General features: G+C 38.0%; 1 protein-coding gene across 2 annotated transcripts in view; it reads right to left on the bottom strand.

Moving 5' to 3' along the window:
• The window catches only part of slc15a4 (solute carrier family 15 member 4), a 70,330-nt gene that overhangs the window by 35,596 nt on the left and 8,848 nt on the right, over positions 1-25,886 (bottom strand). For both annotated transcript variants that reach the window (XM_052094015.1, XM_052094016.1), the window contains exons 5-7: positions 24,644-24,721; positions 15,200-15,380; positions 1,414-1,572 (exon numbers count right to left, since the gene is read on the bottom strand). In XM_052094015.1, the coding sequence (XP_051949975.1) occupies positions 1,414-1,572; positions 15,200-15,380; positions 24,644-24,721 (418 nt within the window). The remainder of the gene's footprint in view (positions 1-1,413; positions 1,573-15,199; positions 15,381-24,643; positions 24,722-25,886) is intronic.

The following is a 25,886-nucleotide window of genomic DNA, read 5'->3' as shown; positions in this document are numbered from 1 at the left end:
TTTTAGCTTTAATATTTGTATCGGCTGTGCTTTACAAGGGATGAATTTAGAGATGCAACTTCTCTGACAAGGTTTTAGCTTGCTGACAGCGTCTCCAAATTCATCCACTTTAACATCTTCAACTCTGGGACATTTTTGGGACTGCAACATCATAGTTTTAAAATAGCCTGATATTTCCAAGCTTTCCATGAAAACCTTGTAAGTGAGCTGCTTTAGAAAAGTGTTACAGGAAATTGTAATGATGAAAACCTATAGAAAATTGCAGGAATACGACGGAAATTTTTGTAATTATTGTAGATCGCAGCGGTGATGGCAGACTTAGTGGCAATAGGACACAACAGCAAGTGCAATGTTTCTAACAAAACACAGTGTTAGGGGATTTAGTTTTATTTTCATCCGTTTATTTACATTCATCTCTAACAAACATTGTTTCTTAGATTTTCTTGATATTTTCACTGTCATCTTAACTGCGTAACTGCAATAATGTATCACCAAGCTCAGATCGATAAGTCCTGATTGATACAGCCACGGATTCCTTACAAAGCAATTTTAGCAATGGCTCAGACAAGAGCTGCTACATGAAGGCGGGGCGGAGAGAAGTTTACTGCAGTTTTCCAAAGGACACACATTGATTACCGTGGTCATTAGAGCAGATGAATGACCCTATGGAAAAAAACTACAGTACACAGAAAAGACCAAAGCTGGAAGAAGACAAAAACAAAAAAAATCTTCATTATATGAATTTTCATTTATGAGAAACAAAATAAGGCCAAATTTCAGAATATCAGAAAAGATGCGCTGGATAATTTAAAAAATTAAGTCATTTTCTCTTTAATGCGTCTTATCATAGTAGACCTAGCATTACATTTGGCCTTATGGGCCATGATGTTAAAAATGGGATATGATATTGTGCAGACATACTCGAACACGAACTACCCAGACATATTTGAACATCCACAATTCAAAGCTCCCTCCCCAATCCACAGAGACTATTTAAAGAAACTAAGCTGCAAAAGTGGGTCATTCAGACATCAGCACTATGGTATGGATGTCAGAACTATGAGCATATTAACATATAAATGCTGACATTTACATATGCATTTTCATATACTTATGCAGTATAATTAAGTATCACTAAGCCTTCACAACAGTGTGAAGTAAACCAATCATAACAGAGGTCATTAACATATAGTTTTAAAGGTAGCAAAAGCAGCCTGTTTAATTCTAAGAGTCGAAGAAAGTGCAAGAAACTTTGATTAACATTAACGGTAATGTTACAAAAGCAAAAATGCTACAAAAGTTTAGAATTTTGCCACTCTAAAGTGGGGGCTTTTGATGTGTATGTGCGGGTGAGTGTGGTTCAGAAGCTTTTTACAAGGTTTAGTGCAGATGACAAACCTAAGGACCACCTACCTGCAATACTAGCGAAAATTTCGCTGACACCAATGAGGACATATTGAGGCACCTGCCACCATATGGCCAGATCAGCTGCATAGTATATAACTCCACCGAGTGTCTGCTCGATAGGACCTTGTTTGTTCACAATATCCAGCCTCTTCGTCTCTAAAATGCCTGTTAGGGGCAAAAAAAAAAGGGATACAGAGATGACTAAGTACCTAATAACAGTTCAGAATCATAAGAATGAAATTTCTTAAGAAATATAAATATATTTTTATCTTAGTATCATGATAAAATATGTGGAGCTGTAGACTGTTTATGTTTGGCCGATAAAGAGAATGGATAGTTCTTCCTAGCTTCAGTTTCAATATTTACTGATTGTCATTTTATCTTTTAAAATTATGCATTTTCACTACATTTATAGCAATATAAACCATTACATTTTTGCAATTTTGTGTACTTTGAGTGGGTTAATATGTATAAAATAAGCTGATAACTATAAAAAGCAGGTCATTCTAAAAAAACAGATGTGAAAATGGCATTTACATGTGATTTTAAATAGTTTTTTCCTCACATGCACATATTGAATTAGCAAACAGAACGGTGGTAATGTTGTTCAAAAGAAGAAGGAAATCGAGGTAACTGGCAAAAATCTGTTCGATCAATTTTGGTTAAACAGTTTTGACCTTCTCACACAAGGTGTTTGAGTGACCTTACACGTTGTTTTCAAGCATAATTAGTGTAAGATTGTGCATGTAAACGCACACACTTGCTATAGTTTATTATTTGAGTGAATTTTCATTAAAAGTTTTGCCAAGGAAATGTTATTTTAATTTCAGCAAATTTGCACACATCTCATTTGCAATCATTCAATTGTATTACAGTATATCATATAAATCAGCATTAAATAATCCCTTGGTCACACTGCTTTCCAGATATCTGCATCAGCCATTGAAAAACCCATATCAGTCGAACACTAGGTTTAGAGCATGTGTATGCATGTGTGTTTCTGGCTCAGTATGTCTTAGTGTTAGATCTGTATCAGATACCATGTATGCATGTTTGGAGGGAAAGTGAATGGAAAAGTAAGAACGGTCCATTAATGGAATAAGTGTCAGGTCAATGGCTTATCTTTCATGCATACAAACATGTGCGCACAGATACACAGACACACACACACACAATTATATCAGGTTGGGTTTAGCAGATAACAGTAGTGGATGACAGAAGCAGTGATTTCTGGTCTGGTCTATCTAAACATTTGATCCAATAATAACCAGATTTAGGCATTGTTGAGATAACTCCTCATGGAATCATGTCTTAATACTCAATCCTCAATCACACCAACATACAAATATCCCCATTTTCTTAAGTGATATGACATTGTATTTCATATGCTTAAAGGGATAGTTCACCCAAAAATGAAAATTCCGTCAACATATACCCTCATGATGTTCCGACTTACTTTCTTCTGTGGAACAAATTTTTTTCTTTACTATGAAAGTGAATGTGTACTGTGGCTAACATTCTGCCTCACATCTCCTTTTGTGTTCTTGGAACAGCATTAACAGGAGTAAGTTATGACAGATGATGAAATTATGAATTTCGGGTGAACTTTTGCTTTAAAATAGCCAGTCTGTGATACAGTGCTTCAGTTAACAAAAGACTAACTTTTTTTTCCCTCTTCCCTCTCATCTTTCAATCCCCCCTCCACTCCTTGCCTAACACCAGAAGGGCTCTGCTCTGATCTGCGGCTGTGGCATGTCAGATATAGATCGGAATACAAATGATGTCTGGAATAAAACATTCTCTGGCTAAAAGTGCAACCTGCTGCAGATTACAGACCCCACTTCTGCACTTCCAAGAGTTTATAAACCCAGACAATACTCATACTTTCATTTCTTGGAAAAATTCAATGGAGGTGGAACTGCCCAAGGCATCATCTGCTGCGTAGCAGGTATGTGTGTGCGTATGTCTGTTTTCAGCTTTGTTGTCAGAGCAGTTTGTCGTGGAAATGTCCGCTTCTTGAGTGCAGGACAACAAGTTTGTCCAGGTGTGTGGGCATCATCTGTGCCTGTGGGCAATATTGGGTTTAGGTTTGTGCCACTACCAAGCACCCATCTGTTTGGGCAACGTTCTTTAAATGTTTGGACGAGGGACTGGAAGTGATGTCAGTGTTGTAAAACCCATCTAATCTCTATTGGGTTCAGCGACTAGGTAGCCGTGGATTAGAAGTGTTCAAATACACTTAAGTTAAAGTAAAGTAAGATGCAAGAGCATTGTGCAATTTACGTTGAACGTTGTGTTCCCGCAGGTGACTTTTATGTACGTGTGTATATATTTTAAAGTACTCAGGATAGTGAAACCAACACATGAGAGCTTAGAAAGAATGAAAAAGTGAAAGAAAGGGGCTAGAAGACAAAGAGCTGTGGGAGTACTATAGGTTTGATTTTAATGAGGGGCAATAAAAGACTAATTTCCCATGATATCTCATCTATATTATAAGCCCCATTAGTGAGACCCATTATATAAAACACATGCACACTTACCGCTCCATGCATCTTAATATACGCACACACTACATTAACAATGGTCCTCCCTTACACACACACACAAACACATTTATTGAATCCATTCATACATAGTAAGCATCCTTAAACAGTGATTGTATCAGGTAGTAGTTTATTTATGAGTCAGTGTGTGTGAGTGGAAGTATAGAGGATGGGACATTTTCTGTAGCGAGAGAATAGAGGGTCCCAAAGGTTTTCATTAGTTTGATCTCTAAACCCCACCACCACCACCACACACACACACAGTGTGATATGAAACTGGATGGCACATACTAATTCCATGAAACTGTGACAATGAATTTCCTCACTGCACTTGGCTACATCAAAGCATTGGATATTATTAGATAACATAAGTATTGTACACTGAATACTAATACTTGGTCATGTAATACCAAGGTTATATTTGTCTGATTCACTGTAAAATATGAAGTAAAAATAGGTGTTTTAAAGCAATAACTATTAGCATTTTATGTATTTTAGGTTCTAGACTAAAGAGTTCCAAAAGTCCAGTATCTGCTTTCTCAGCAAAGGTCAGAAGAATCATAATTTACAGTGTTTCTGTAGTCAATATGCATGTGACGAGGAGGAGGGTGGGGCTGGGCCGTGAGGACACATGGCCGGACCTGAATCGGGCTGATCAGACGGGAGGGGGATAAAGACGAGCCAGAGGCATCAGTTCAAGTGGGAGAGAGATGCACACGACTGTGCTGCATGCGAGTCTGTTCATTTGTTTTATGTTGTTTTAAGATCATTTATATCATTAAACATTTATGTTGACTGTTCGGCCAGTTCACGCCTCCTCCTTGTACGTCCTTATACTGTTACAGTGGTGCCGAAACCCGGGAGGGAGGAGGGATGTGCTGTTGTGGCCGTCAGCCAAAGGAGCAGCCACGGCTGTCTGCCAGGAGCAGCGAGTCCTGCCAGGTGCCGGAGGACTCGCTGCCATCTGCCGGGGGAGGAGTGAGATGTCATCCGCCAGAGGGCGGAGCAGCGGTAAAGGACCGGGCGACAGCATGTCCAGGAACCAGCGAGCAACTTTCGTTCTTTCTTTCTTTCTTTCTTTCTTTTTTCTCTCTCTCTCTCTCTCTCTCTCTCCTTTCCCCTTCTCTCTCTCCCCTTTCCCCTTTCCCCTTTCCCTACCCTCGTCTCCCCCAGGATTCCAGAAAGGCGGGGAAGACCTGCCGGCAGGCATGGCAGGAAGGACAACGCCCCCCCTCCTAAGACAGGTGATGGAGGAATGTGAAATCGGCTACTCAGCCGGGAGGGAAATATAGATGAGCCCGAGGTTCAGTTCGAGAGGGAGAGAAATACACGTGGCCATGCTGCATGTGTGTCTGTTTGTTTATGTTTTATGTTGTTTTAAGTTCATTTACTTTTTTTAGGTATTAATTTTACCTAAAACGTATTACTTTTTTAATGAAATATAAAAATTATTTGAATGTAATAATTTGATGCTGTCGTTATGCTTCAAAACAAACAGATGATCTTTTAACATTCATGTCCAACTGCACTCAATTGATAAACTCTATAAAATATTTTTATATTTTGGTAGAAGATCCTTCAGACACCACTGCTTTGGCAGTCTCTGGGCCCCCAATGCAGTTTTGACTATTTAGGATTTTTTTTCTTCTTCTTTTCTTCTGCCAACTTGGCAGAAAAAAAAACTAATTTGCAATGTGCAAATGTGAATGTATATCATGATAAATATCGATATCGATCTATATGAAAAACAATATCGTTATAATATTTTTTTTTCCCATATCGCTATTCTCTAAAGGCAACTTTCCGGTGTAAAAATAATTCAGTCATGACAACTTTCGAGATACATTTTTAAATATTATAATGGATATGACAAGTTACTAGGTTTGGTCTTGGCAGACTAGATCTGTTTACACTGCTGCTGCAGAGCAGGTACAAAGACTTACTACTTCTAAAACAGACAAAGTTCAGTTGGGCATGTTGAACATGCTGCTGCTGCTGCTCAACTAGACATAGAAAATACATGCCTGTTAAGCAGATCTAGACAGGTGCTGGGGAGGAGGAGGGTTTTACTGTGAAAACTCTCACAAAATGTATTGCACAGAGAGCGGCTACCCGCAAACATCTGAGGCTATTTGAATTCTAGACTAATAGAAAGTAAGGATTACGGGTTAAATTTTAAGAGTGCTATGTCTTAAGCGCACTGCTATGCGATATGCATAAAGTCAGTGGGCATGGCCAAGGAGGTTTGGTATTTTTGTGCAAGCATTCGCTATGTCTTGGCACACGAGGATAAGAGAAATTGAAGCGATAAATGAAGACAGGCCATTCAAAGATGTTGGTAGTTAGTGTAAATGGGCTGAATGCACAGGCACCAATGTACTGTATGGTCTTTATGCCCTAAACAAACAGGAGGAAGAAGGATGCGATACCTACTGACTAGTGAAGGATAGTTAAAGGGATAGTTCACCTAAAAATGAAAGTTCTCTCATCATTTCTTGACCCTCATGCCATCTCAGATGTGTCTGACTCTCCGCTTCTGAACACAAACAAAGATTTTTAGAAGAATATCTAAGCTCTCTAAGTCCTCACAATAAAGGTGAATGGTGACCAGAACTCAGGATGTCAAATTAGGACATAAAGGCAGCATAAAAAAATTCATTTGACTCCAGTGGTTAAATTCATATCTTCAGAAGTGATATGATAGAATCAATATTAAAGTCTTTTTTTTTACTATAAATCTCCACCTATAAACCAGGTGGCTGAATGTGAAAGTGTAGATTTACATTAAAAAAAAGGACTTAAATATGGATGCATTTCTCACCCACACTTATCATATCACTTCTGAAGATATACCTGTAGATTTAGCCACTAGAGTCATATGGATTACTTTTATGGTGACTTTATGTCCTTTTAGCACCTTCTGAGTTCTGGTCACCATTCACTTGCATTGTGAGAACCAACAGAGCTGAGATATTCTTCTAAATATCTTTGTTTGTGTTCTGCAGAAGAAAGAAAGTCATACACATCTGGGATGGCATGAGGGTGAGTAAATGATGAGAGAATTTAAATTCTTGGGTGATCTATACCTTTAACATTGCAAAATGTAAAGTTTTTACGACAGGTTAAAGGAGGATTCAGACTGAAATAAAAGGAGTACTTGAATTAGATTTTTTTTTTTAAATGAACATTATAAACATGGAAAAGATGGTGCTTGTTGGGATAATTGGATGTAGGCTCTGTTAAATTATAGAGAACATAGGTATATTTAATCATATGTTCTACTGACATCCCTAACATTGACCATGTACACACTACAAAGTTTCGGGAGAGATGATTGCATTTAGCCTAAATGTGGGAGTGAATCCACTAAATTTCCATTCCATGTGTGTATAGAATACAGGTGTTACTCCAACAATTGTGATTATTGATAACCCTTGCAATGTTGCAACATCTCGCACCTGTGAACAAGAAACAAGTATGCTACCAGTTTAACCCTTTTGTTTTGGCAATTTTTGAGCAAAGAGATTATCTATCAGATATGTATTACCATCTGGCAATGACAGAATTAACTGGCGTTGACAGAAACCCCATCTTTTGTTTATGCGCAACTAAGCAGCTGCTGCTTAACAGCGCGCATGTTTTTCTGGACTGTAATTTACGGGTTACCCTGAGAAAGCAGGGCTAATGAGAGAAACTACAGTGGAGAGAGAGACTGGGATATAGGAATGAATGAAGACACATACCTCTGTTCTTGTGATTTGCACCAGGAGAAGACGGATGGTATCGCACATGCGATTGATCACATCATTAAGAACTACATAGCTGTTCAGTTCGGTTATGTACACACTACGTGGAATTTAGGAAAATTCATTCAGGCTACCTGAATTTTTCAGAAGTTAATTCGGGTGTACAATGCCGTTGTCACTCGCATAAATTACCGAACTGTGTTTGTGCAAAACAGGATTAAGCACTCAAAGGTGAACTGACAACTGTATTTAGCAGTGTGTATGTGGCCATCATGTATTAACTGTAATTGTGAGGGAAATAATTCCACCTGCTGATGCAATACCCAAACGAGTTTAGACTTCGTGGCGACAATAGACGTGGTTCTCAAACCCATTATCCCGGTTTTGCTTTGCATGTAAACACCTTTAATCACTGTTCATTCAGCTTTCAAAATGTGTGCACACCACCAAGCATGTCCACCAAGACCAGAGGGAAATCTTAACTAAATTCCGTTTTCTTGCATTGCTGGGATTCTATAATGATTATTTTATTAGTTATCAACGTTTTGTCATATCATGTAAATACACGGTTTAAAACATTTAGTAGCAAGTAAATGAGGAATCCTTACACCTGTATATCGGTCTGTTTTGTTCTCTGTTTTATCCAAATTCAGATTTAAACATCAAAAGCAATTTGGTTTGGCCATTTTACATGTTACACAGATGATGTGGGGGGTCTTTGGCTAGAAAAACGGCAATGTGTACTACACTTTATACTGATAGTCAAAAGTTGGACTGATGCAAGACCATTACAGATATTTTTGTTTCTGTAGTTAACAGGTATCAATATATTCAAGTGGGAGCAAGTCTCTCATTATTCTGCATTATTTTGACTACCTAGAGTTTGTAGTGAGATTTTTGGGGTGTTTACTGCTTCCCCCATTATGACTACAAACCCACCTTTATTCAGTTTGATGGCAGCCAAGACAGAGGAAGTTTAAATGTCTAAACCTCTCTCTCCCTCACTATGCAGAGATTGTCAGAGGTTTGAAAGACTCAGAGAGAGTGAAAGACAGGATTGGAGAGAACAATATTCATACTTTCTTACACTCCATAGCACATCTCCCAAAACTCATCTCACTCAAAAAGCGCTTCAGTCTGAAATATGTCAATGTCTGGACACAGCACACACTGTCAGCCTGACTAAGGTCGGTTTAATCCACTGGGCTGAGCTGGAATTGGACTGGGGACTGACTGGAGTGTGGGGCGCAGTCAAACCGAACAATGAGATACTGCCGACCTGTCAATGGTGTCTTCTCCTACAACCTCCAAACAGGCACTCCATGACTCTCTCAATGTGTAACTCAAACTTTCATTTGTGCGTGTGTGTGTGTGGACATGCTTTCAAAACTTCTTGTCTTCATAATGAGGCATAAACAATGTACAGAATGCCTGAAAAACTCTTCGGAACAGGACGTTCTGTATGAACAAGTCACAAACACTAATCTGGAAGGAATACATTTCAGAGAGATTTGAGATGTCAAGACCTAGTGAGCTGCCTATTGCTTTTTGTGCATCATAGGCACACTTCTGACATAAACACCATCTCAAATTTAGTTTGCAAGATTATGCTTCAATGCACAGTAAGATCAGGGCTCAACAATAAGAATTTAATAATAAATTTTGCTGGCTGTGTCAGGCCAGTAATTCTGATTTGTACTTGTCCAACCAATATTTTCAATGGCCCCAAACCACAAAAAGAGTAACATATGTGTTTCAGAAAAAATTTTATGTATGGCTCTTTTCATAAAATATGTCTTACTCAAATTGTCCCATTCAATTCAATGGGACAATATACGTAAATATGCATTTACATTAGAGCTGCCAGAATTAACACATAAATGCATGTGATTGATTAAAAAAAGTTTAATTAAATTATTCTTAAATCATAATTAATGCATTTACCATTAATGCAGCATAAGCCATCATAAAAGTGGTGGGACTAAGGTGCAACCTTTGTAATGTGTCCACCCGGAGTCATTGCACTGACACACACTTCACAACACACACACACACACACACGCACGCACGCACGCTTCTGCATCAGTGATAAAATAATGGAGAAAGGGCCTCTTAATGTTATTTGATGTAAAAAACAAGCCCAGATGGGACTTTTGATAGAAATCATGTATTTTCAGCCTTTATATACGTCATGCCTACCTCGGGCTCTCCACCTCCCTTATTGTTCTGCTCCTCTTCACCCGATTTCTAATTCACCACACCTGCACTCAATTCACTCATTCATCACAGTCCAATTAAATAACTCGCCTTCACTCCACTTCTTGGTCAAGTTTCACACAAAGGACTCTAGTTTGACTGTGCTGCTCTCATGCAGTGTTTATTTATCTTGTCTGTATTTGCTCGTAGATCTTCGTCGAAATCTGTTTATTGTTTACCCTGTAACCTCGCCTGATTCCTCTTCTTCAGTTCTGTGGACATCTAACCTCGTGAATCCCTCTTCAGTTTGTGATGCTTACTCTTCTGTGTGATACCATCTGTACCTTGATCCCGTTGTATTAACCCTGTAAATCCTGTGAATCTCAGTAAACGTTCTCACACTTGGTTTTACTACTAAAACGTGTGTGGCTTGAAATCCTGACAATGTAAGGCACATTTCAATAACGACAAAGGCACATACTGTATAGTATTAAATATCACCAAAACACAGAATGAGACATTTTTGCCAGCAAGCGCTTTTCATGTGGAGTTCAAAGCAACGCTTGACACTGGCATTGACACCCTGATGCAAATCATATACACAGATTCACGATTGTACGGTCTACCTGGCAGATTAATATTGTGGAGGATAAGATTTTAAGAGACTTTATGCCCCTTGCAAAGAAAATGCAACCTATGAGAAGACTTTTTTAATTTTTTTTTTTTTTAATTAGTGCACCTCCCAATTAGACTTTGGGAAACATTTAATGTTACTTGGATTGGTACTATTTTAGTGCATTATTATCTTTATACATTGGAAGGCTTTATTTGGAAAATCCTAATAAAGCATTAAGTTGTTACTTAATAAAAAATGATACGATTAATCGTGAAAAAAAAAATACTTTTTGTGTCTGTGACGACAGCTATAATTTAATAATGGTAACAATGGTATATGGTGTTTATAATTTCCAACCCATTCTAACTAATGCTTTCAAAACCATCACAAACCATTCTTGCAATTTCGACAAAACCTAGGCCTAATCTATGGCAAACCCTGTTTATTCTGTCAATGGACAGTGAGCACGAAAGTATTATATAATATATAATACTCCCATAGTATTAATCATCTTATTTAAAAAAATCTGACATGGCAAGAAAACGGTGTTTACATGAGATTTGAAATAAATCGCGTTATTCTCTGCTTTTGACGTCAAACAGAGAAGAGACATGCGCTCAACACGTGTGCACATTGGAAAAGCCGGTGAGAACACCAGTAAAGGTGTTTACATGCCACATGAAATTGGCTTAATGGGCAAAAATCTACCCGTGTCGACCAGTTTATTCTAATGCCGTTAATGACCGTACACCGATAAAGGAACACCGTTTATTGCATTTACATGGCCACACACGTTGTCGGCTTATTAAGCATAATCAGTGTAAAACGTGCATGTAAATGCACTCAGTGCTAAATATACAGTAGGTGTAAACAGTTAAAAACAAATTGTAATCCAATGACTCAAAGCATTTGTTTAATCGAAAACAAATGTGACCATTTTGCAATTGTAGACTAAATCCCAATTCAACCATCCCAGACAACAAGGACCACCGCCTACTCATTTGTTAATCTTCTATTGCCCTAAAACAAAGGTTTTATAATTTGACAGTTACATGTGGCTTGATAAGGAAATAATGATATAAGCAAAACAAAATTGGAAAAGGCCATACACACACATACACAAGACTTCATGGAAGTTCTCTGGATTGCCTGCAATGACAGACATCAAGTTAAGCAAGCGCATTCGAAGTGCAGTTAATATAGAAGCTGGACAAAAATAACAAGCACAGCATATGCCCAACGTAAATGCCCAACAATTCAGTCAACGTAGATTAAGTTTTGAGGCACAGTCCTAGTTTCGTAGACTCTCTAGTTGTTTTTCCCAAAGTTCCTCTGGAAAAATATGTTCAAAGTAAATGAGAGACTAATGAAGAATGCAAAAGTGCTGATTCAGGTTGGTATTTTCGAGAACGTCGGCTGTATGAATATTACCTGTCAGAACCTAGCAGGAATATTGATCCGCTTTCTGCAGGGTTCAATAGAGCCGACTCAAGGTTGGACAGCAGTGACAGAATTCAGAGGAGAGATCGGTGGCCAGTGTGAACGTGTCAAAAGAGTGTATGTGTGTGAAAGTGTGTGCTTGTGGGTGAATCTCTGTGATTGGATGCCACCCATCACAAATCATGGAGTCGCTGTACCTTATCTGACAACAAATGGCATTGTTATAACCTCTATTATGAATACATTATAGTTTGAGGTAAACAATACTAAGAATACGTAATGCACACAATCAAGTAGGACTGTGCCGATACAACCATATATCAACAGATAACAATAATTTTTCTGATGATATTTCTTACAATATTGCATCCATACTTCAGATAAGTGTTTCTCAATCCTGATCCTAGAGGACCACAGAACTACACATTGTCTATTGCTGCATCTGAAAACATAGTTTATTTAACCTACAGCGTGTTGAATGAATGAAATTCTTAATTAAGCTGGTCTCAGAACAGTTTAAAAAGCACCTTATTTTCATCCTACCTCCGTATTCAGCCTCCGAAGGCAGCATTATCCAGTTTTCGGACGCAGCCCATTCACACCTGAATCTACTGATTGGCTCATTAGCACAGACTCTAAGAGTGTGTTCCATTCAGAAAGGACCATCCCTATTCCCTTCGAAGACTTTACCATCCACTGCAAGAGCTTTTGAGGGCTAAAAGGTGTGGGGCTCAAAAAAAGGGGTAATACGGAATTCACTTATCAAGTAATTTTTATTGGAAATTCTGTTTAAAACTAACTGCATAAATATCATTATTGTTCTCCTTTCAAAGTGCCCTTCAGAGGGTGATTTATCCCATTTGGAATGCAGGTTAAGACCTGAAATGGCTGCGTCAAATAACAGTAACATCTAAAATGGGCTATGCAGGGGTCCTCCAGGATTGAGAAGCACTGCTTTAGATCTTTGTGTTGTATTATTTTATTTATGTGTACATTCATATAATTTCCAAACCTTTAAATTAAATTAATGAAACTGTAACATGCTAAATCTGAAAATCTGAATCTAATCTTGCAAAAGTGCTGGGTCTGTCTAAAGGGTTTGCCACAATTACGATTATGATTATGATATCAATTTATGCTGCGGTATACTGAATCATGACATACTGTACATCACATCATATATCATATCATAAACCCTACAATTAAGAATTAAATATTGTGTGCAGTGTTTCTCATTAATTGACTAGACTATGGCGGCCCACCACAATCTAATTTTCCCACGCCACGGTCTCATAATGAACCGAAAACATTTTGAAACTTCTCATCTAAAATATATTTGCACTTCTCAATCTCATAATAATATAAAATAAAAGGTTGTGTTTTGCGCTCTCTCTCATGTGCCAGTCGTTCAGTCAGCTCCTCCCCCGCTGCTGTAAACACACACGCTCACAAACACACTCACAGATATCTGCACTGGAGTATTGCTGGATCCATCTAACGTTATTTGGTTGAGCAGGATATGCTAATTTTTTAGGTAAATAACGTTAACCAGCCCTCTACATCGAGAGTAAATCACTCGCATATGCGAGTAAATTTCGACCAAAACATTTCTGTTATTAGCCACTGGCACAAGAAAATATTAACATTACACTCGCCAGTGATAGTTGTGTAGTTTCAAAGCACAGAGTCCCTTTTACTAAATAAAAAGCAGTTCTGCCTCGACTTTCCCTGATTGATGACTTATGCGCGCAGGAAAAAACACTTGTGTCTCATTCAGTTGAACTCCGAGCATCTCAGGGAACCGCATCGCAGACATCATGTGAAGATGAACCACTTCTCAAGCGCTCTGATGTTCACGCCGTCTAAAGAGATTGCGCTAAACTCCCGCGAAAATATAAACAAGGTATAAACGTATTAATTTTGTGAACGCAAAGCACTCCAGTTTCACTTAACAGCCATGTAACGGCAAATGTCTGTGGTCATTGTGGGTTTATTCAAGCAGTGTTAATAATAACACGCAGTGAGACAGAGGTGATGCCCTGCTCTATTTCTGTGGAGATGATAACATCCAAGAAACAGAATCTCAAAGTCTTCCTTCATGAGAAATAAGGCCTTGAGTTAATCAGAGAGCCTTAAAATAATGTGTGAAAGTGAAGAATTTAAGGCAGAAATATTTTACTATTGCATAATATAATTAATATAATAGAATATAATGTAATATAATAGCTATGCAGGTTGGCTGGGTTACAAAAGAAGCAAAAGGAAAAAAGGTTACAATCATGATGATTAACATAAATTAAAGTTAGCTATCGTTAGCAGTCTGAGATAACGTTAAAAGATTAAAAGCTGAAACTGACATCACTAGTTTGTACCCTGCTTTTTAGAATGGTTAGAGCACGAAATTGAAACAAATTTCTATATAAACATGGTCTTTGGATAAACGAGGCCCAGTGAGAAATTTGTTAGCTCCACAGACTCTGTTTGTGAACAGCTGTCAAGTAACCCTGATAGCAGGTGAAGAACATCATGTATATTGGGAAGAATTGGGGGCACTGCAGCTTTAAGAGCATAAAACCGTTTACAAGTTTTTTTACTCGTAATTTTGCTCTCAAAGTGCACCAGATGGAAATATTTAACTTTAAAATGTCCAAAATTTTCATGCGGGGGTGCCCCTAGAGGGTCGGAGGTCTACCCCCCATAGTCTCAAAAAATCCTGTGGGAAACACTTGTGTGTGTGTGTGTGTGTGTGTGTGTGTGTGTGTGTGTGTGTGTGTGTGTGTGTGTGTGTAGGTTTTGGTGCTTTAGATTGTTCTGAAAACCAGTGAAGGGCGTATATGATATTTTGCAGGTAACAGAACATACTGCATATGAACCTTATGAAGTTTGAAATTAAAGTTCACTACCGTGACGGACCTCTTGACACCAAACGAATTCATACATTAAAATGTGTACGCAAATGTGTGCTTTATCACACCCAAACACTCCCGCTGCTTAACTGGGCTGCAGCTTGTGAATGTATACATGTGAAAATTGTGTGACCCCCCCGCTTCCTACCAAGACACAAACACTTAATGTGACAAGAACATATGCTGAAGAAAAACAGAACAGAAAAATTTGACTGATTCAGTCACAAAAACCACACTTTTGATAACACACTTAAAAAGTGTTAAAAAGTTAATGCGTGTGCGTGTGTGTGTGTGTGTGTGTGTGTGTGTGTGTGTGTGTGCGCGTGTGTATGCATGTTGACTTACCAGCCGCCACGGCCGAGCACATGACAAAGAACATGCCCACGGCAATTCTCTTCAGAGGGGAGGGCAGCAGGCCTTTGCGTTTGAGGATGGGGTCCACCACTTTATCCTTGAGCGGGATCAACATGAGGATCAGCACGGCGTCAAACATGGTCAGCCAAGCCGCAGGAAAACGGAAGGCGTGCTGGGAACAACAGGGATAAATAATAGTGTAGTATGTTCAGAGATCGCTAAAAGAATGAACAAACAGGAAACAAGGTACAGTTGAATGAGAGGCTGTGGGTTTATGTGAAGGTCAACCTTCATACTCTTCTGTATTCTTCTCTATGGCTTTTGGGAGTGAGAACCGCATTTAAAGCTGAAGTTTGTAATTTCTATGCCACTAGCATCACCAAATTGAAAAAGACCATTTTCAATATGTTTTCCTGAATATTTCCCCCATCTGCCATTGGTTGACCTAACAGGTAGTTCCACCCAAAATACACATTATTCATTGAGCCAATGGTTCTGTGTCTGGCAGTCTGGATGCTCAAACAAAGATAGAATGTTTTACAGCACCACAGACAAATATGGGTGAATTCACTAAGAAAGAACTGCGCCAGGTAAAAGTGGTGATCATTTTTAACGCACGATTCACTGAAGGAATAATGCAGATCAGGCAACGGTGCAAACGCACCAACAAAATAGTCACTGAATGCAATTTTCCTGTGGAATTCTGATCTTGCTGCCCATTTCTTAGCGCTAAATAGCAGAGGATGCAGCAAACCAACGTGATCTGACACACTCTGAGGAAACTCTACAGCATCACCCCACTAATGTGATTGAGATGTTCTTCTCCATCATTTGGTCATTATTTGATTAATTACAGCTGATATGACAGATAGAAAATGATCACACACACATCTCTTTTATAAAAAAAATATTTTACCAACTGTTTTAATCTGGCAGTACCACCGGCATGTACAATAAATTGTGCTGGCCAATTTTTGTGAGGAAAGTGCAATCTATAACAAGCCTAATTTACATAGAAAGGAGGAGTGTTTGCTTGGAAAGGAATGGCAATGACTTAATTTAAACACTCAAGATACAGCACAATTTCAGCGCTAATTGCTCCTGCTTAAACTAGATTGTGGGTGGTTTGTGAATAACACAAACCTTTTTGCGCTAAAAATATCACACACACAAGTGCTGCAACTGTTTAGTGAATTCGCCCCTTAGTACAGTTAGAGGAAATTCACCTTTAAATGGCTTGAATGCCATCCATCTCTCAACATATTAAAGATCATGTGAAATCCAAATGAAAGTTTTGCTGCTTTTAGTGCATATCTTTTAGCTTTAAGGTCATCTATTGCTAGTGTACATCTAAACGTCGACCTAATTAGTTTTCAGTAGATATAAGCATTTAAAATCTGCAGTCTCTCTCTTCTGGCTAAAAAGACTCCATGACATCACATAGATGTTCAGAAAAAAAGTCCAATCAAAAGATATTTTGAACTAAATTGCACCCTCTACCTTTCAACTCTTCAGCTCGCCTGGCTGTTTTCTAACTGCCGTTGATCATGCCTTTGCAGAACACATTGAAGGAAGCACAATTCAAGCTGTAGGGTCATTCCAAACAAATATTCCAATAAGAATCATTTAAAAGTGAGTTCTGACTGACCGTTATCGATCTCACAGTAGACGGTAATTGTCTTTGAAGGGAATAGGGCATTGGGATGATCACATCAGAATGGGATGCGCCAATGCTGGAGTTGGACGCAAGGAAATTGCTAGAGTTTATTTATATAAACTGGAGGTTTCTTGGGATGTTCAGCTCAAGTAAGGGTTCTTTATTTTTTATGCTTAGTGCATTGTGACTCAAAACATGGATTTAGTATTATCTTTTACTTACTTCTATCTTAATCATCCGTTTTGTCACTGGATCCAGTCTCATCTTATGTTTGTTTTAGGGCTTGTTATGCAGTAACGGGTTAAGTTAGATCAACCGAACGATCTCAAGTCTTTGAAAATGTTGGCATGTGTTGAGATCGCTTCTCAAGTTTCCCCGGTAAGCGGCTCTGACATGAACAGCATGGTGGAAAGGAGTATGTGTGTGTTGCTGTAAACTATAGCCTATTGGCTATTTTAAAAAAAAATGGGAAGAGACGTTCAACATTTGAACATTCCCTACTTCCTGTTTCAGTAGGAAATAAGTCAAAAATCCAAATCGAATCGCGCTCTTCAAAGCACTTCTCTGGAATAAGTGCTGGGATCGTAATTTAAAATTTTTCCAATGGAATAGTATGCAGAAAATGTTCCTTCTACCTGAACGATAGCACTGAAATAATTTTACTGAGATGTCTCCTGAGAGGTCTCTGTGAAAGCACTAGTCTGTGTAAACAGCAATCAAAAATGTCACATTCTTTGATCAGCCAGTCAGAAGGCTTTGATGTGCTTTCTGCCTGTCAAACATTTTCAAATGCAGGAGAGTACTAAACTGTTCTCACTTGCTCACGTGCTAGATTTTTTTACATATTTATATACAAGTCATATTAAGCCTGGTTTACACTTTGGAAGAAGCCAAACTTTTCACACCTGGAAGAACTAAAGCACCCAAGGTGAAAGAAGCCACCATTTATACTACACGCAACAACATTTTAAAATTAGCTGTTTAGGGTGATGTCAATGTGTTTAACGTACTGTTCCAGCCATAAGTAATGTCAATAATGCAGATTTTTCTCTCAGTGGACCACTGCTTTAGCAGTATACAGCTTCTTTGCTTTATTAAACTTGTCAAGGCCCCTTTCACTTTTAAAACTCAAATCTCTCTCCATTCATTTGTGGTGGCAATGCTGTCTTTGTAGAGTTTGTGTTGCATATCATGAAAAAAGTATACTTCCACACAATCTCTGAGAGTCCAGCTTCAAAGTTATCCATCTTAATGACAGTAACCTAGGTAACAAATCCTCAGCTGGCACGCACGATTGTAAATAAAAAGTGTCATGTCCAAACCACACCCACGAACAGTTTTAACCAATCATCAACACTCTTCGACCAGCCGAGTTCTCTTAGTTCAAGAATTTCAGAGATGTGCGTGAACAGGGGAAATATCAGCAAGCAAACACCTTGGCAGAACAAAAACTTCACTGCATTTGTAGGCGAACTAAGCGAAGCCTGTTCATTAAGCATAAAATAGACTTTAGTGTCCTGCAATTTTATTAAACCTCCATCGATGTGTTATGTTTCTGCTTGTTATTCAGCTGATTTTAAACGTCACACTCTCTCTGGACTGTAATGAATATGTTATCATGAAAACGCAGGGCTGGTGGAAGAATCTAGTGAGTTTTGTCTCAAAATGTGTGAAAGAGTAAAGACATGTAACTCTTTCCCTGTGATTTGCTTGCACCACACTTGGAGAAGAGTGACGCACATCTCAGATGTACATTTAATTGCATTATTTTTTCCTTTTCTCCCCATTTTGGCATGCCCAATTCCCAATGCGCTCCAAGCCCTCATGGTGGCGTAGTGACTCGCCTCAATCCAGGTGGCGGAGGACGAATCTCAGTTGCCTTAGCAATCAATCCGCGATCTTATCACGTGGCTTGTTTAGCACATTACCACGGAGACATAGCGTGTGTGGAGACTCACGCTATTCTCTGCGGCATCCACGCACAACTCACCACGTGCCCCACTGAGAGCGAGAACCACATTATAAGCACAACCAAGGCATCGCAAGAGTGGCTAAGCAACTATTTGAATGTCCTTGTGTGGCTCAGCCACAGCCTGAACTTGAACCCTATTGAACATCTCTGGAGAGACCTTGAAATGGCTGTCCATCGACGGCCCCCCATCCATCCTGACAGAGCTAGAGAGGATCTGCAGAGAAGAACAGCAGAACATCCTCAAATCCAGGTGTGCAGCACTTGTCGCATCATACCCAAAAAGAATTGAGCTGCCAAAGGTGCTTCAATGAAGTACTGAGTTAAGGGTCTGAATACTTATGTCAATATGACATTTCAGTTTACCCTTTTTAATAAATTTTTTTTAAGCATTTTGGAATAAGGCTGCAACATTAAAAAAATTAAAAAAAAAAAAATAAGGGATCTGAATACTTTCTGAATGCACCACGTTCATTTGTTAGTAGAATGCAGGGCAATACTGTAAAGCACTGAACTTTGGGTGTATAAAATAGGATTAAGAATTAAGAGGGGAGTGACAAACTTTTTATCTGCAGTGTGTACGTGGCCTGTTTGTTCTTCCAATGAGAAAGCAACTACTATAAACGAATCCTGGCAGAGCATGTGAGATCATGAAAGTGTGTGTGTGTGTGTGTGTGTGTGTGTGTGTGTGTGTGTGTGTGTGTGAGAGAGAGAATTTAAGGGAAACTACATCATTCCAGCAACCTTAGCGCCCTCATGTGGCCAATGCTAGACTTTCCCTGCAACTAAGACTGTAACCTCCTTTACAGTGACACACAGAGGGAAGGGTCACTTAATAGGTGTAAAAATCATTCATCACTTGCCAAGTACTTTAATATCTAATGGGGATTTAATACCATGAGTCAGAGCAGCTGTTTTATGATGAATAGCTGACTGCTGGAGGGAAACAGAGCATTTATGACAGCGAAGGTAAAAACAAACAAAAACGAGAGCATTCCTTAGGACTATATGGAAATCATCACTTGTATTGGAAATTAAGATCTATTTGGGATTTGAATTAATGAGATTAAATGATATTCTGGTCCTTATTTTCAATATAAGTCCATGGGATTTTCCCACTCCTCTAACTCAAAGTATGAGCTATAGTAATAATGATGCTTGATTTAGCAAGCACCAAAAATAAAAGTTGCTAAAAGATGATCAAACTTTTAGCAGCTGAACACCGAATTGTGGATATACTTTTCAGTGCAATAGAATATATGCTTGGAAATGAAATCAAACTCCCTGCACAATAGTTTACCATATGTACCTTTAATTGACTTAAATCAATCTGTGCCAGTGAAACACCGCACCAGAGGGCAGGACACCATGAGATGCAAGAAATCTCTAAAAGAGATTTATTATATATCCATGCCTGCAGATGTACACACAGTTTACATCTCCAGAAGTATTAGTAAGTTAGGTGGATAGCGTATCTCACTCAGCATGTTAGAATTTAATTAGCCAGTTAAAGTCAATCCCAAAACTACTGCTGCTTTTAACACTAATAATTCTCCAGATTATTTCCTATATATTCCCATCATATAATTTTCACCAACATTACTACTCTCTCTATGTCCCTATATCTCCTAATTAAGAGCTCACAGTCTGGCCTTATTAAGACTGCACACTAGATTCCCTTTAGGCTGTGAGGTCCACTGAGAGGACAAATCTACAGCAGCACATGTTCATTTAGAGGGGGAAACCCTGTTTGTGTGTGTGTGTGTGAGAGAGAGAGAGAGAGAGAGAGAGAGAGAGAGAGAGAGAGAGAGAGAGAGAGAGAGTGTGAGAGAGAGTGAGTGAGTGAGTGAGTGAGTGAGTGAGTGAGTGAGTGAGTGAGTAGGTGAGTGAGTAGGTGAGTGAGTAGGTGAGTGAGTAGGTGAGTGAGTAGGTGAGTGAGTTTTGCAATACAGAGCAAATCTCTGGTACCCAGCATAGAATGTGTTTTTAATGAAAGTCTCCCATTGAACTAAATGCATCTAAAATGACTGAATGTGCTCCTGTAGGCCTGTGACTATTACACAAACAATGCTCAGGAAGTTTATCTCATCTAATTTGGGTTTCTGTTGCACTACAAACCACTATTTATGAAATAATTATAAAAAAAAATGACAATTCTGTCTTCAATTACACTAAATTCTCCCCTAATGTTGTATCAAATGCATATTACTTTCTTGCACAAAAACACAAAATAAGTTCAGTAGAATATACATTGTGCTCTCTTCCATACAATGAAATCATATAGTGACCAGGGCCTGTAAAATAAAGAAAATTGATATGACTCATGGGACTCACAAAACGTTTGTATGGAATCAAAATACATGCAATATAATCCATGAGTCTTATCTAGTTTAGTAGTAGCTTTATGGTTCTTTTTGGAGTTTACCAGACCCTGGTCACTAAAGGATCTCATTATATAGAAGAAAGCAGTGTGAATTTTCTTAAAAATATCTCCTGACAGTCAATGATGATGATTTTTTTTAGAAACATTTTTGGCTGAACTTTCCTTTTAAAGGAATATTCCGGGTTCAGTACAAGTTAAGCTCAATCGACAGCATTTGTGGCAAAATATTGATTACAACAACAAAAAAAAAAAAAAATAATTAGACTAGAACATCTTTTTCTTTCTTTCTTTTTAAGAAAAATGTGTGTTGCAGTGAGGCACTTGTAATGGGGCTCATTTTTGGATTGCAGAAATGTGAAGCTTATGATTGTATTATTCTTAATTCTTTTATTAAAACTTGTGCATTATTTGAGCTGTTAAGTTGTTTAAATCGTCATTTTTACAGTCATTTTAGGGTTTGTTGAAGATGTAAAATTGGCTATAACTTTACACAGAAAAGGTTAGAAAGTGATTTCACCACATTAAAATAACGTTACCACGCAAATTGATTATGTCTTGTGGCTATACTTTTGAAAAAGTGAGTATTTGAATGTTTACTGATTGGCCCGATTCACTTCCATTGTAAGTGCCACTCTGTAACCCAGATTTAAGCTTTTTAATATAGAAAAAGGACGAGACAAAATAAATTTTCGTGATAATCAAGATTATGTCATAAATGCTGTCGATGGAGCTAAACTTATATTAAACCCAGAACATTCCTTTAAGGTTCAGCCTTGTAATTATTAATTGTACAGTACAGCAACATTTTTGAAACAAATGTGGCTAAAATGTTTTTCACTTCTCATCTATTTTAAACCAAATGCATTTTCCCCTGTCTGAACCAGACTGTAAGAGGTACCATATCTCTTTTGATTTATAATTTGCTGGCAATAAAAAGTTACAAGACATTGGACTTGTGTTTATTTATTCATGACTGAGACCTACAGATTTTAAAACCCACCATGTCAAGTTTTTTCAGTGACTCTTCAATATCATATTTATAACAGTTGGCAGAAAACAGCACGGCCCCACTCTTTAATCAGGAAAATTATATTGGAAGAGCATTGCTCACAACAAACTGCCTCCCCAATATAACCATTCAGTCACACTCTCACTCTCTGTTTTATTTAACACTGGACTATTTGTTCTGAGAACTACAGCTCTTTCGGTTCCCCAATGTGGTTTTGCACTTCCTCTGTCCTTACCATGTGACTCCGCCTCTCATTATGGAAAAAAACTAATTCACGGTCGTCAGACTGTCAAAACCACATGTACACGCATATACAAACACACAACAAACTAGTAGCTTAATCAGTTACGTTTTGTGCCTATGCACTATCATGCTCATTGAGCAACATACGATTGTATTGTCATCATTGAACAGAAAGACCAGGAGTCGTGGTTTTGGATTAGTAACAAGTGAAACCAAAAGCCATTTTAGGGGATTTAATTCAATGGTTGGCACATCAGTTCTGGCACACTTTCCTAGAGCATACACATGTACAGGTACACACACTTGCACACACACACACACACACACGCAAGCAAAACAAAGAAACAGCAACTTCAGATTAGAAAGCGGGCACAGGGTGCTAATCTGCGATTAGTGAGGGTCATGGTATTAAAGTTAATACCCTGGTTTTTAAAGGATTTCTCTAGCTGCTGTGTGCCAGAGTACCGAAAGAGTGTCCTGAACAGACTGTACTCAGTGCAGCTTCACAGTCCACACAAACATCACCTGGCATAACCTCCCAAGTTAAAACTGAAATATCGGTAAGCCCTGAAAGTCATTTAAATGATTCTAAATGTCTACATTTGTTTATTTTTAAGTTGAACTTCACTTGTAATGTTGGTGAAGGTTTCTAGTCCATGTACTGGAAAAACTTAGTTACTTGGAAAAATAAAAAACATGAACTAATCTTTGAATGTTGGCTTTTCTTTTAAAAAGAAAGACAAAATACAAGAAAATTGCTTGTTTTTTTTTAAATTATTTGTTTTGTTTGAAAAAAAAAAATATACAAATATTGACTTCAGAAATCAGCTTACAGAAATTCCTCATGATTGTTGCTCATGAAAATTAGAGGTTGACCGATCGTGGATTTTGCCGATACCGATAACTTGGGTGGTGGAAAAGGCAGATAAAATCTATTTATAGAATGTTACAAAAGATTTTTTTAGCACAAACATTAAGAGACCAGAGTCCAAAATGTTTAAAATCCCAGATGTAGTTTATTTTTCAACCAAAATCCCAATAATAATCAGGGAAAAAAAAAAGGATGTATTGGATGTATAACGTGGGACTTCTAACACTAAATAAGCCAGAAACATACCAGGGACTCTTATTTTGAAATGATATAGACTTGGCTCTGTTACAATGCTCTATATTTAATATTTACCAAATTAAGATTTAAATAACCTATACAGTATATTAAGTTGGAGACTTGTGTATGCTGATGAGGGACGTTCCTATAAAGTCACATTTTTCTTTGCATGCCATCGCTTTGATTTTAAAAACTTATTTTTCAGCGGGAACACAAAGGAATTTAAAAACAAATTATAATAATAACTATCGGCAACTATCTGCATTTTGCTGATAACCGATAGAAGCAAATATCTGCAACAATTAATCGGTAATACCGATATATCGGCCATCCTCTAATGGATATAAATAAAAATACAACTTGAATATTTGCTATGCACGTGTAGATGGTCATCTGTCCTGCCCAATCACATCCATCAGAATAAGAGTTCACGATGCAGCTCAGTAAATGGATTCATTTTGATGGTCTAATTGTTTTATTTAAGATAATTTTAATTTCTTCTGTAACGAGCACATCATAAACAGAGCATTTCCAGCACCCTAATTAATTTGTTTTCATGACTATTTCCACTCTGACCATTTTGTCAGAGCTATGACTTGTTGGTTAGTTCTTCAGACACATAAAGCAGTGCTTCTTGTGTGGGAGAAGCAAGTTAATTTCATGTTTCCATCACAATCCCCCATTAACTTAATTTCCTATCTCTAAGCTATTACTATGATAAAAATGGTAAAAGTCCGCAAACTTGTGCACTTTTTAAATGATCTGTTATTATTAGCAAGTCAAATGGATAAATACTAAATAAGTGCTGATGTATAAATGCGGGCAGTTATATATAAATGAGTGCACTACACTGTGACAATTTCTGTATGACCCACATTTGTGTGGCTTTGAAATATTTTGCTTTCTATCAGTGGCTTACAGTGGCTCAAGAACTATTGGGAAAACTAAAAAGGAGGCTAATCCCTTTAATAATTGAACACCTTATTAACAAAGCAATTACATTTTTGTTTTAGGGCAATTTGGAAGTGATCTGAGCTGATTGGCACTGAGATCATTGAGCTCTTACCTGATGGGAGTCTGTGGAGTTTGGATCGGTTCCAGGTATTCTCAGATGAAGACTTTGGAGATAATATGTGGTCTGCATCTGCAAGCAAAGACAACAGCACAAAACATAAACATGCTGGCTATGCTCAAGTCTCATTTGAGGCTAATGAACAGACTGCCATAATCCATTTAGCACTTGTAGAGACACTACCAAAAATTTTCTATTGATTAAAACTTAAAATAAGGCAGCAGGAGAAAACATTAGCAATAGTTAAACCTTAAAACTGTGGTGTGGTGCTTCATGGGAACATTCTCCAATACCTCTTCATTCAAAAAGTCATTATGATTTGTTTCTAGAATTTAGAGACAAAGTCCTTTACTCAAACCTTAATTCAGGCCCTGAGGACTAACATCGCTGGGTAACCTTTCTAACAATTGGCAAGCATCTCAGCAGACAAAACATATGGGGTGACAGGGCCTCTAAAGATGTGACCTCTCACCCGTAATTGGAGGAAGAGAATCTGATTTACGCATGTGATGGGCTACAACACAACAATCCTTATCCAGACAGACCCAAACCAAATTATTATTACAACAAAAGCCGCACTGACCACATGAAATTACTCGATGCCTCCTAAATGCAGAGGAATGTTTTCAAAGTTACCGTCAGCCTGATTCAGAGATCATGGCCTGGATATGGATTCATGTAACCAGTCAACCAGTTAAATTTGTGACAGTCCTGATTGAGCCATATGGCAAGTCACAGTGGAGTTACAGTCGAGAATGCATTTGTCCTGATAATTAGTCTTTAGAAGATTGATGTAAATAAATGTTTAAATGGACATTGCAATTATATGTAGCTTTAATTTACAAGAGTGGTGGATTATGTAGTTCTTAACAGAGTGTTAAGTGCTAGCCTAGTAAAATTATTGCTCCACTAACTACTCACAATATTGCGCGGTAAGTTCAAAAGTTTTGGAGACATGCATGTGCTTAATTGTGAAAATTTTTCGAAAAGAAATGCATGCTGGTGGCATTTTATTTGCCACCCCCTGAAGTAACAGCTCATAAAAAAAGACCAACAAACTTTTGGAAATCTCATAATTGATTTCTATTGTTAGTCATCTTAAAACATTAGAAGGAGAAATCTGAAGATGACAGGTTTTTTCATTTGATTTCAATATCAAAATGAGATAAAAATAAATAATAATAATTTAAACTCCTTTCTGTTACTCACAATCTATAAATTAAAATTAAAACATTCA

The sequence above is a fragment of the Xyrauchen texanus genome, chromosome 27 (genome assembly GCF_025860055.1).
Source record: "Xyrauchen texanus isolate HMW12.3.18 chromosome 27, RBS_HiC_50CHRs, whole genome shotgun sequence".
Taxonomy (NCBI): Eukaryota; Metazoa; Chordata; class Actinopteri; order Cypriniformes; family Catostomidae; genus Xyrauchen; species Xyrauchen texanus.
This window is presented reverse-complemented; position numbering and strand designations above follow the sequence as displayed.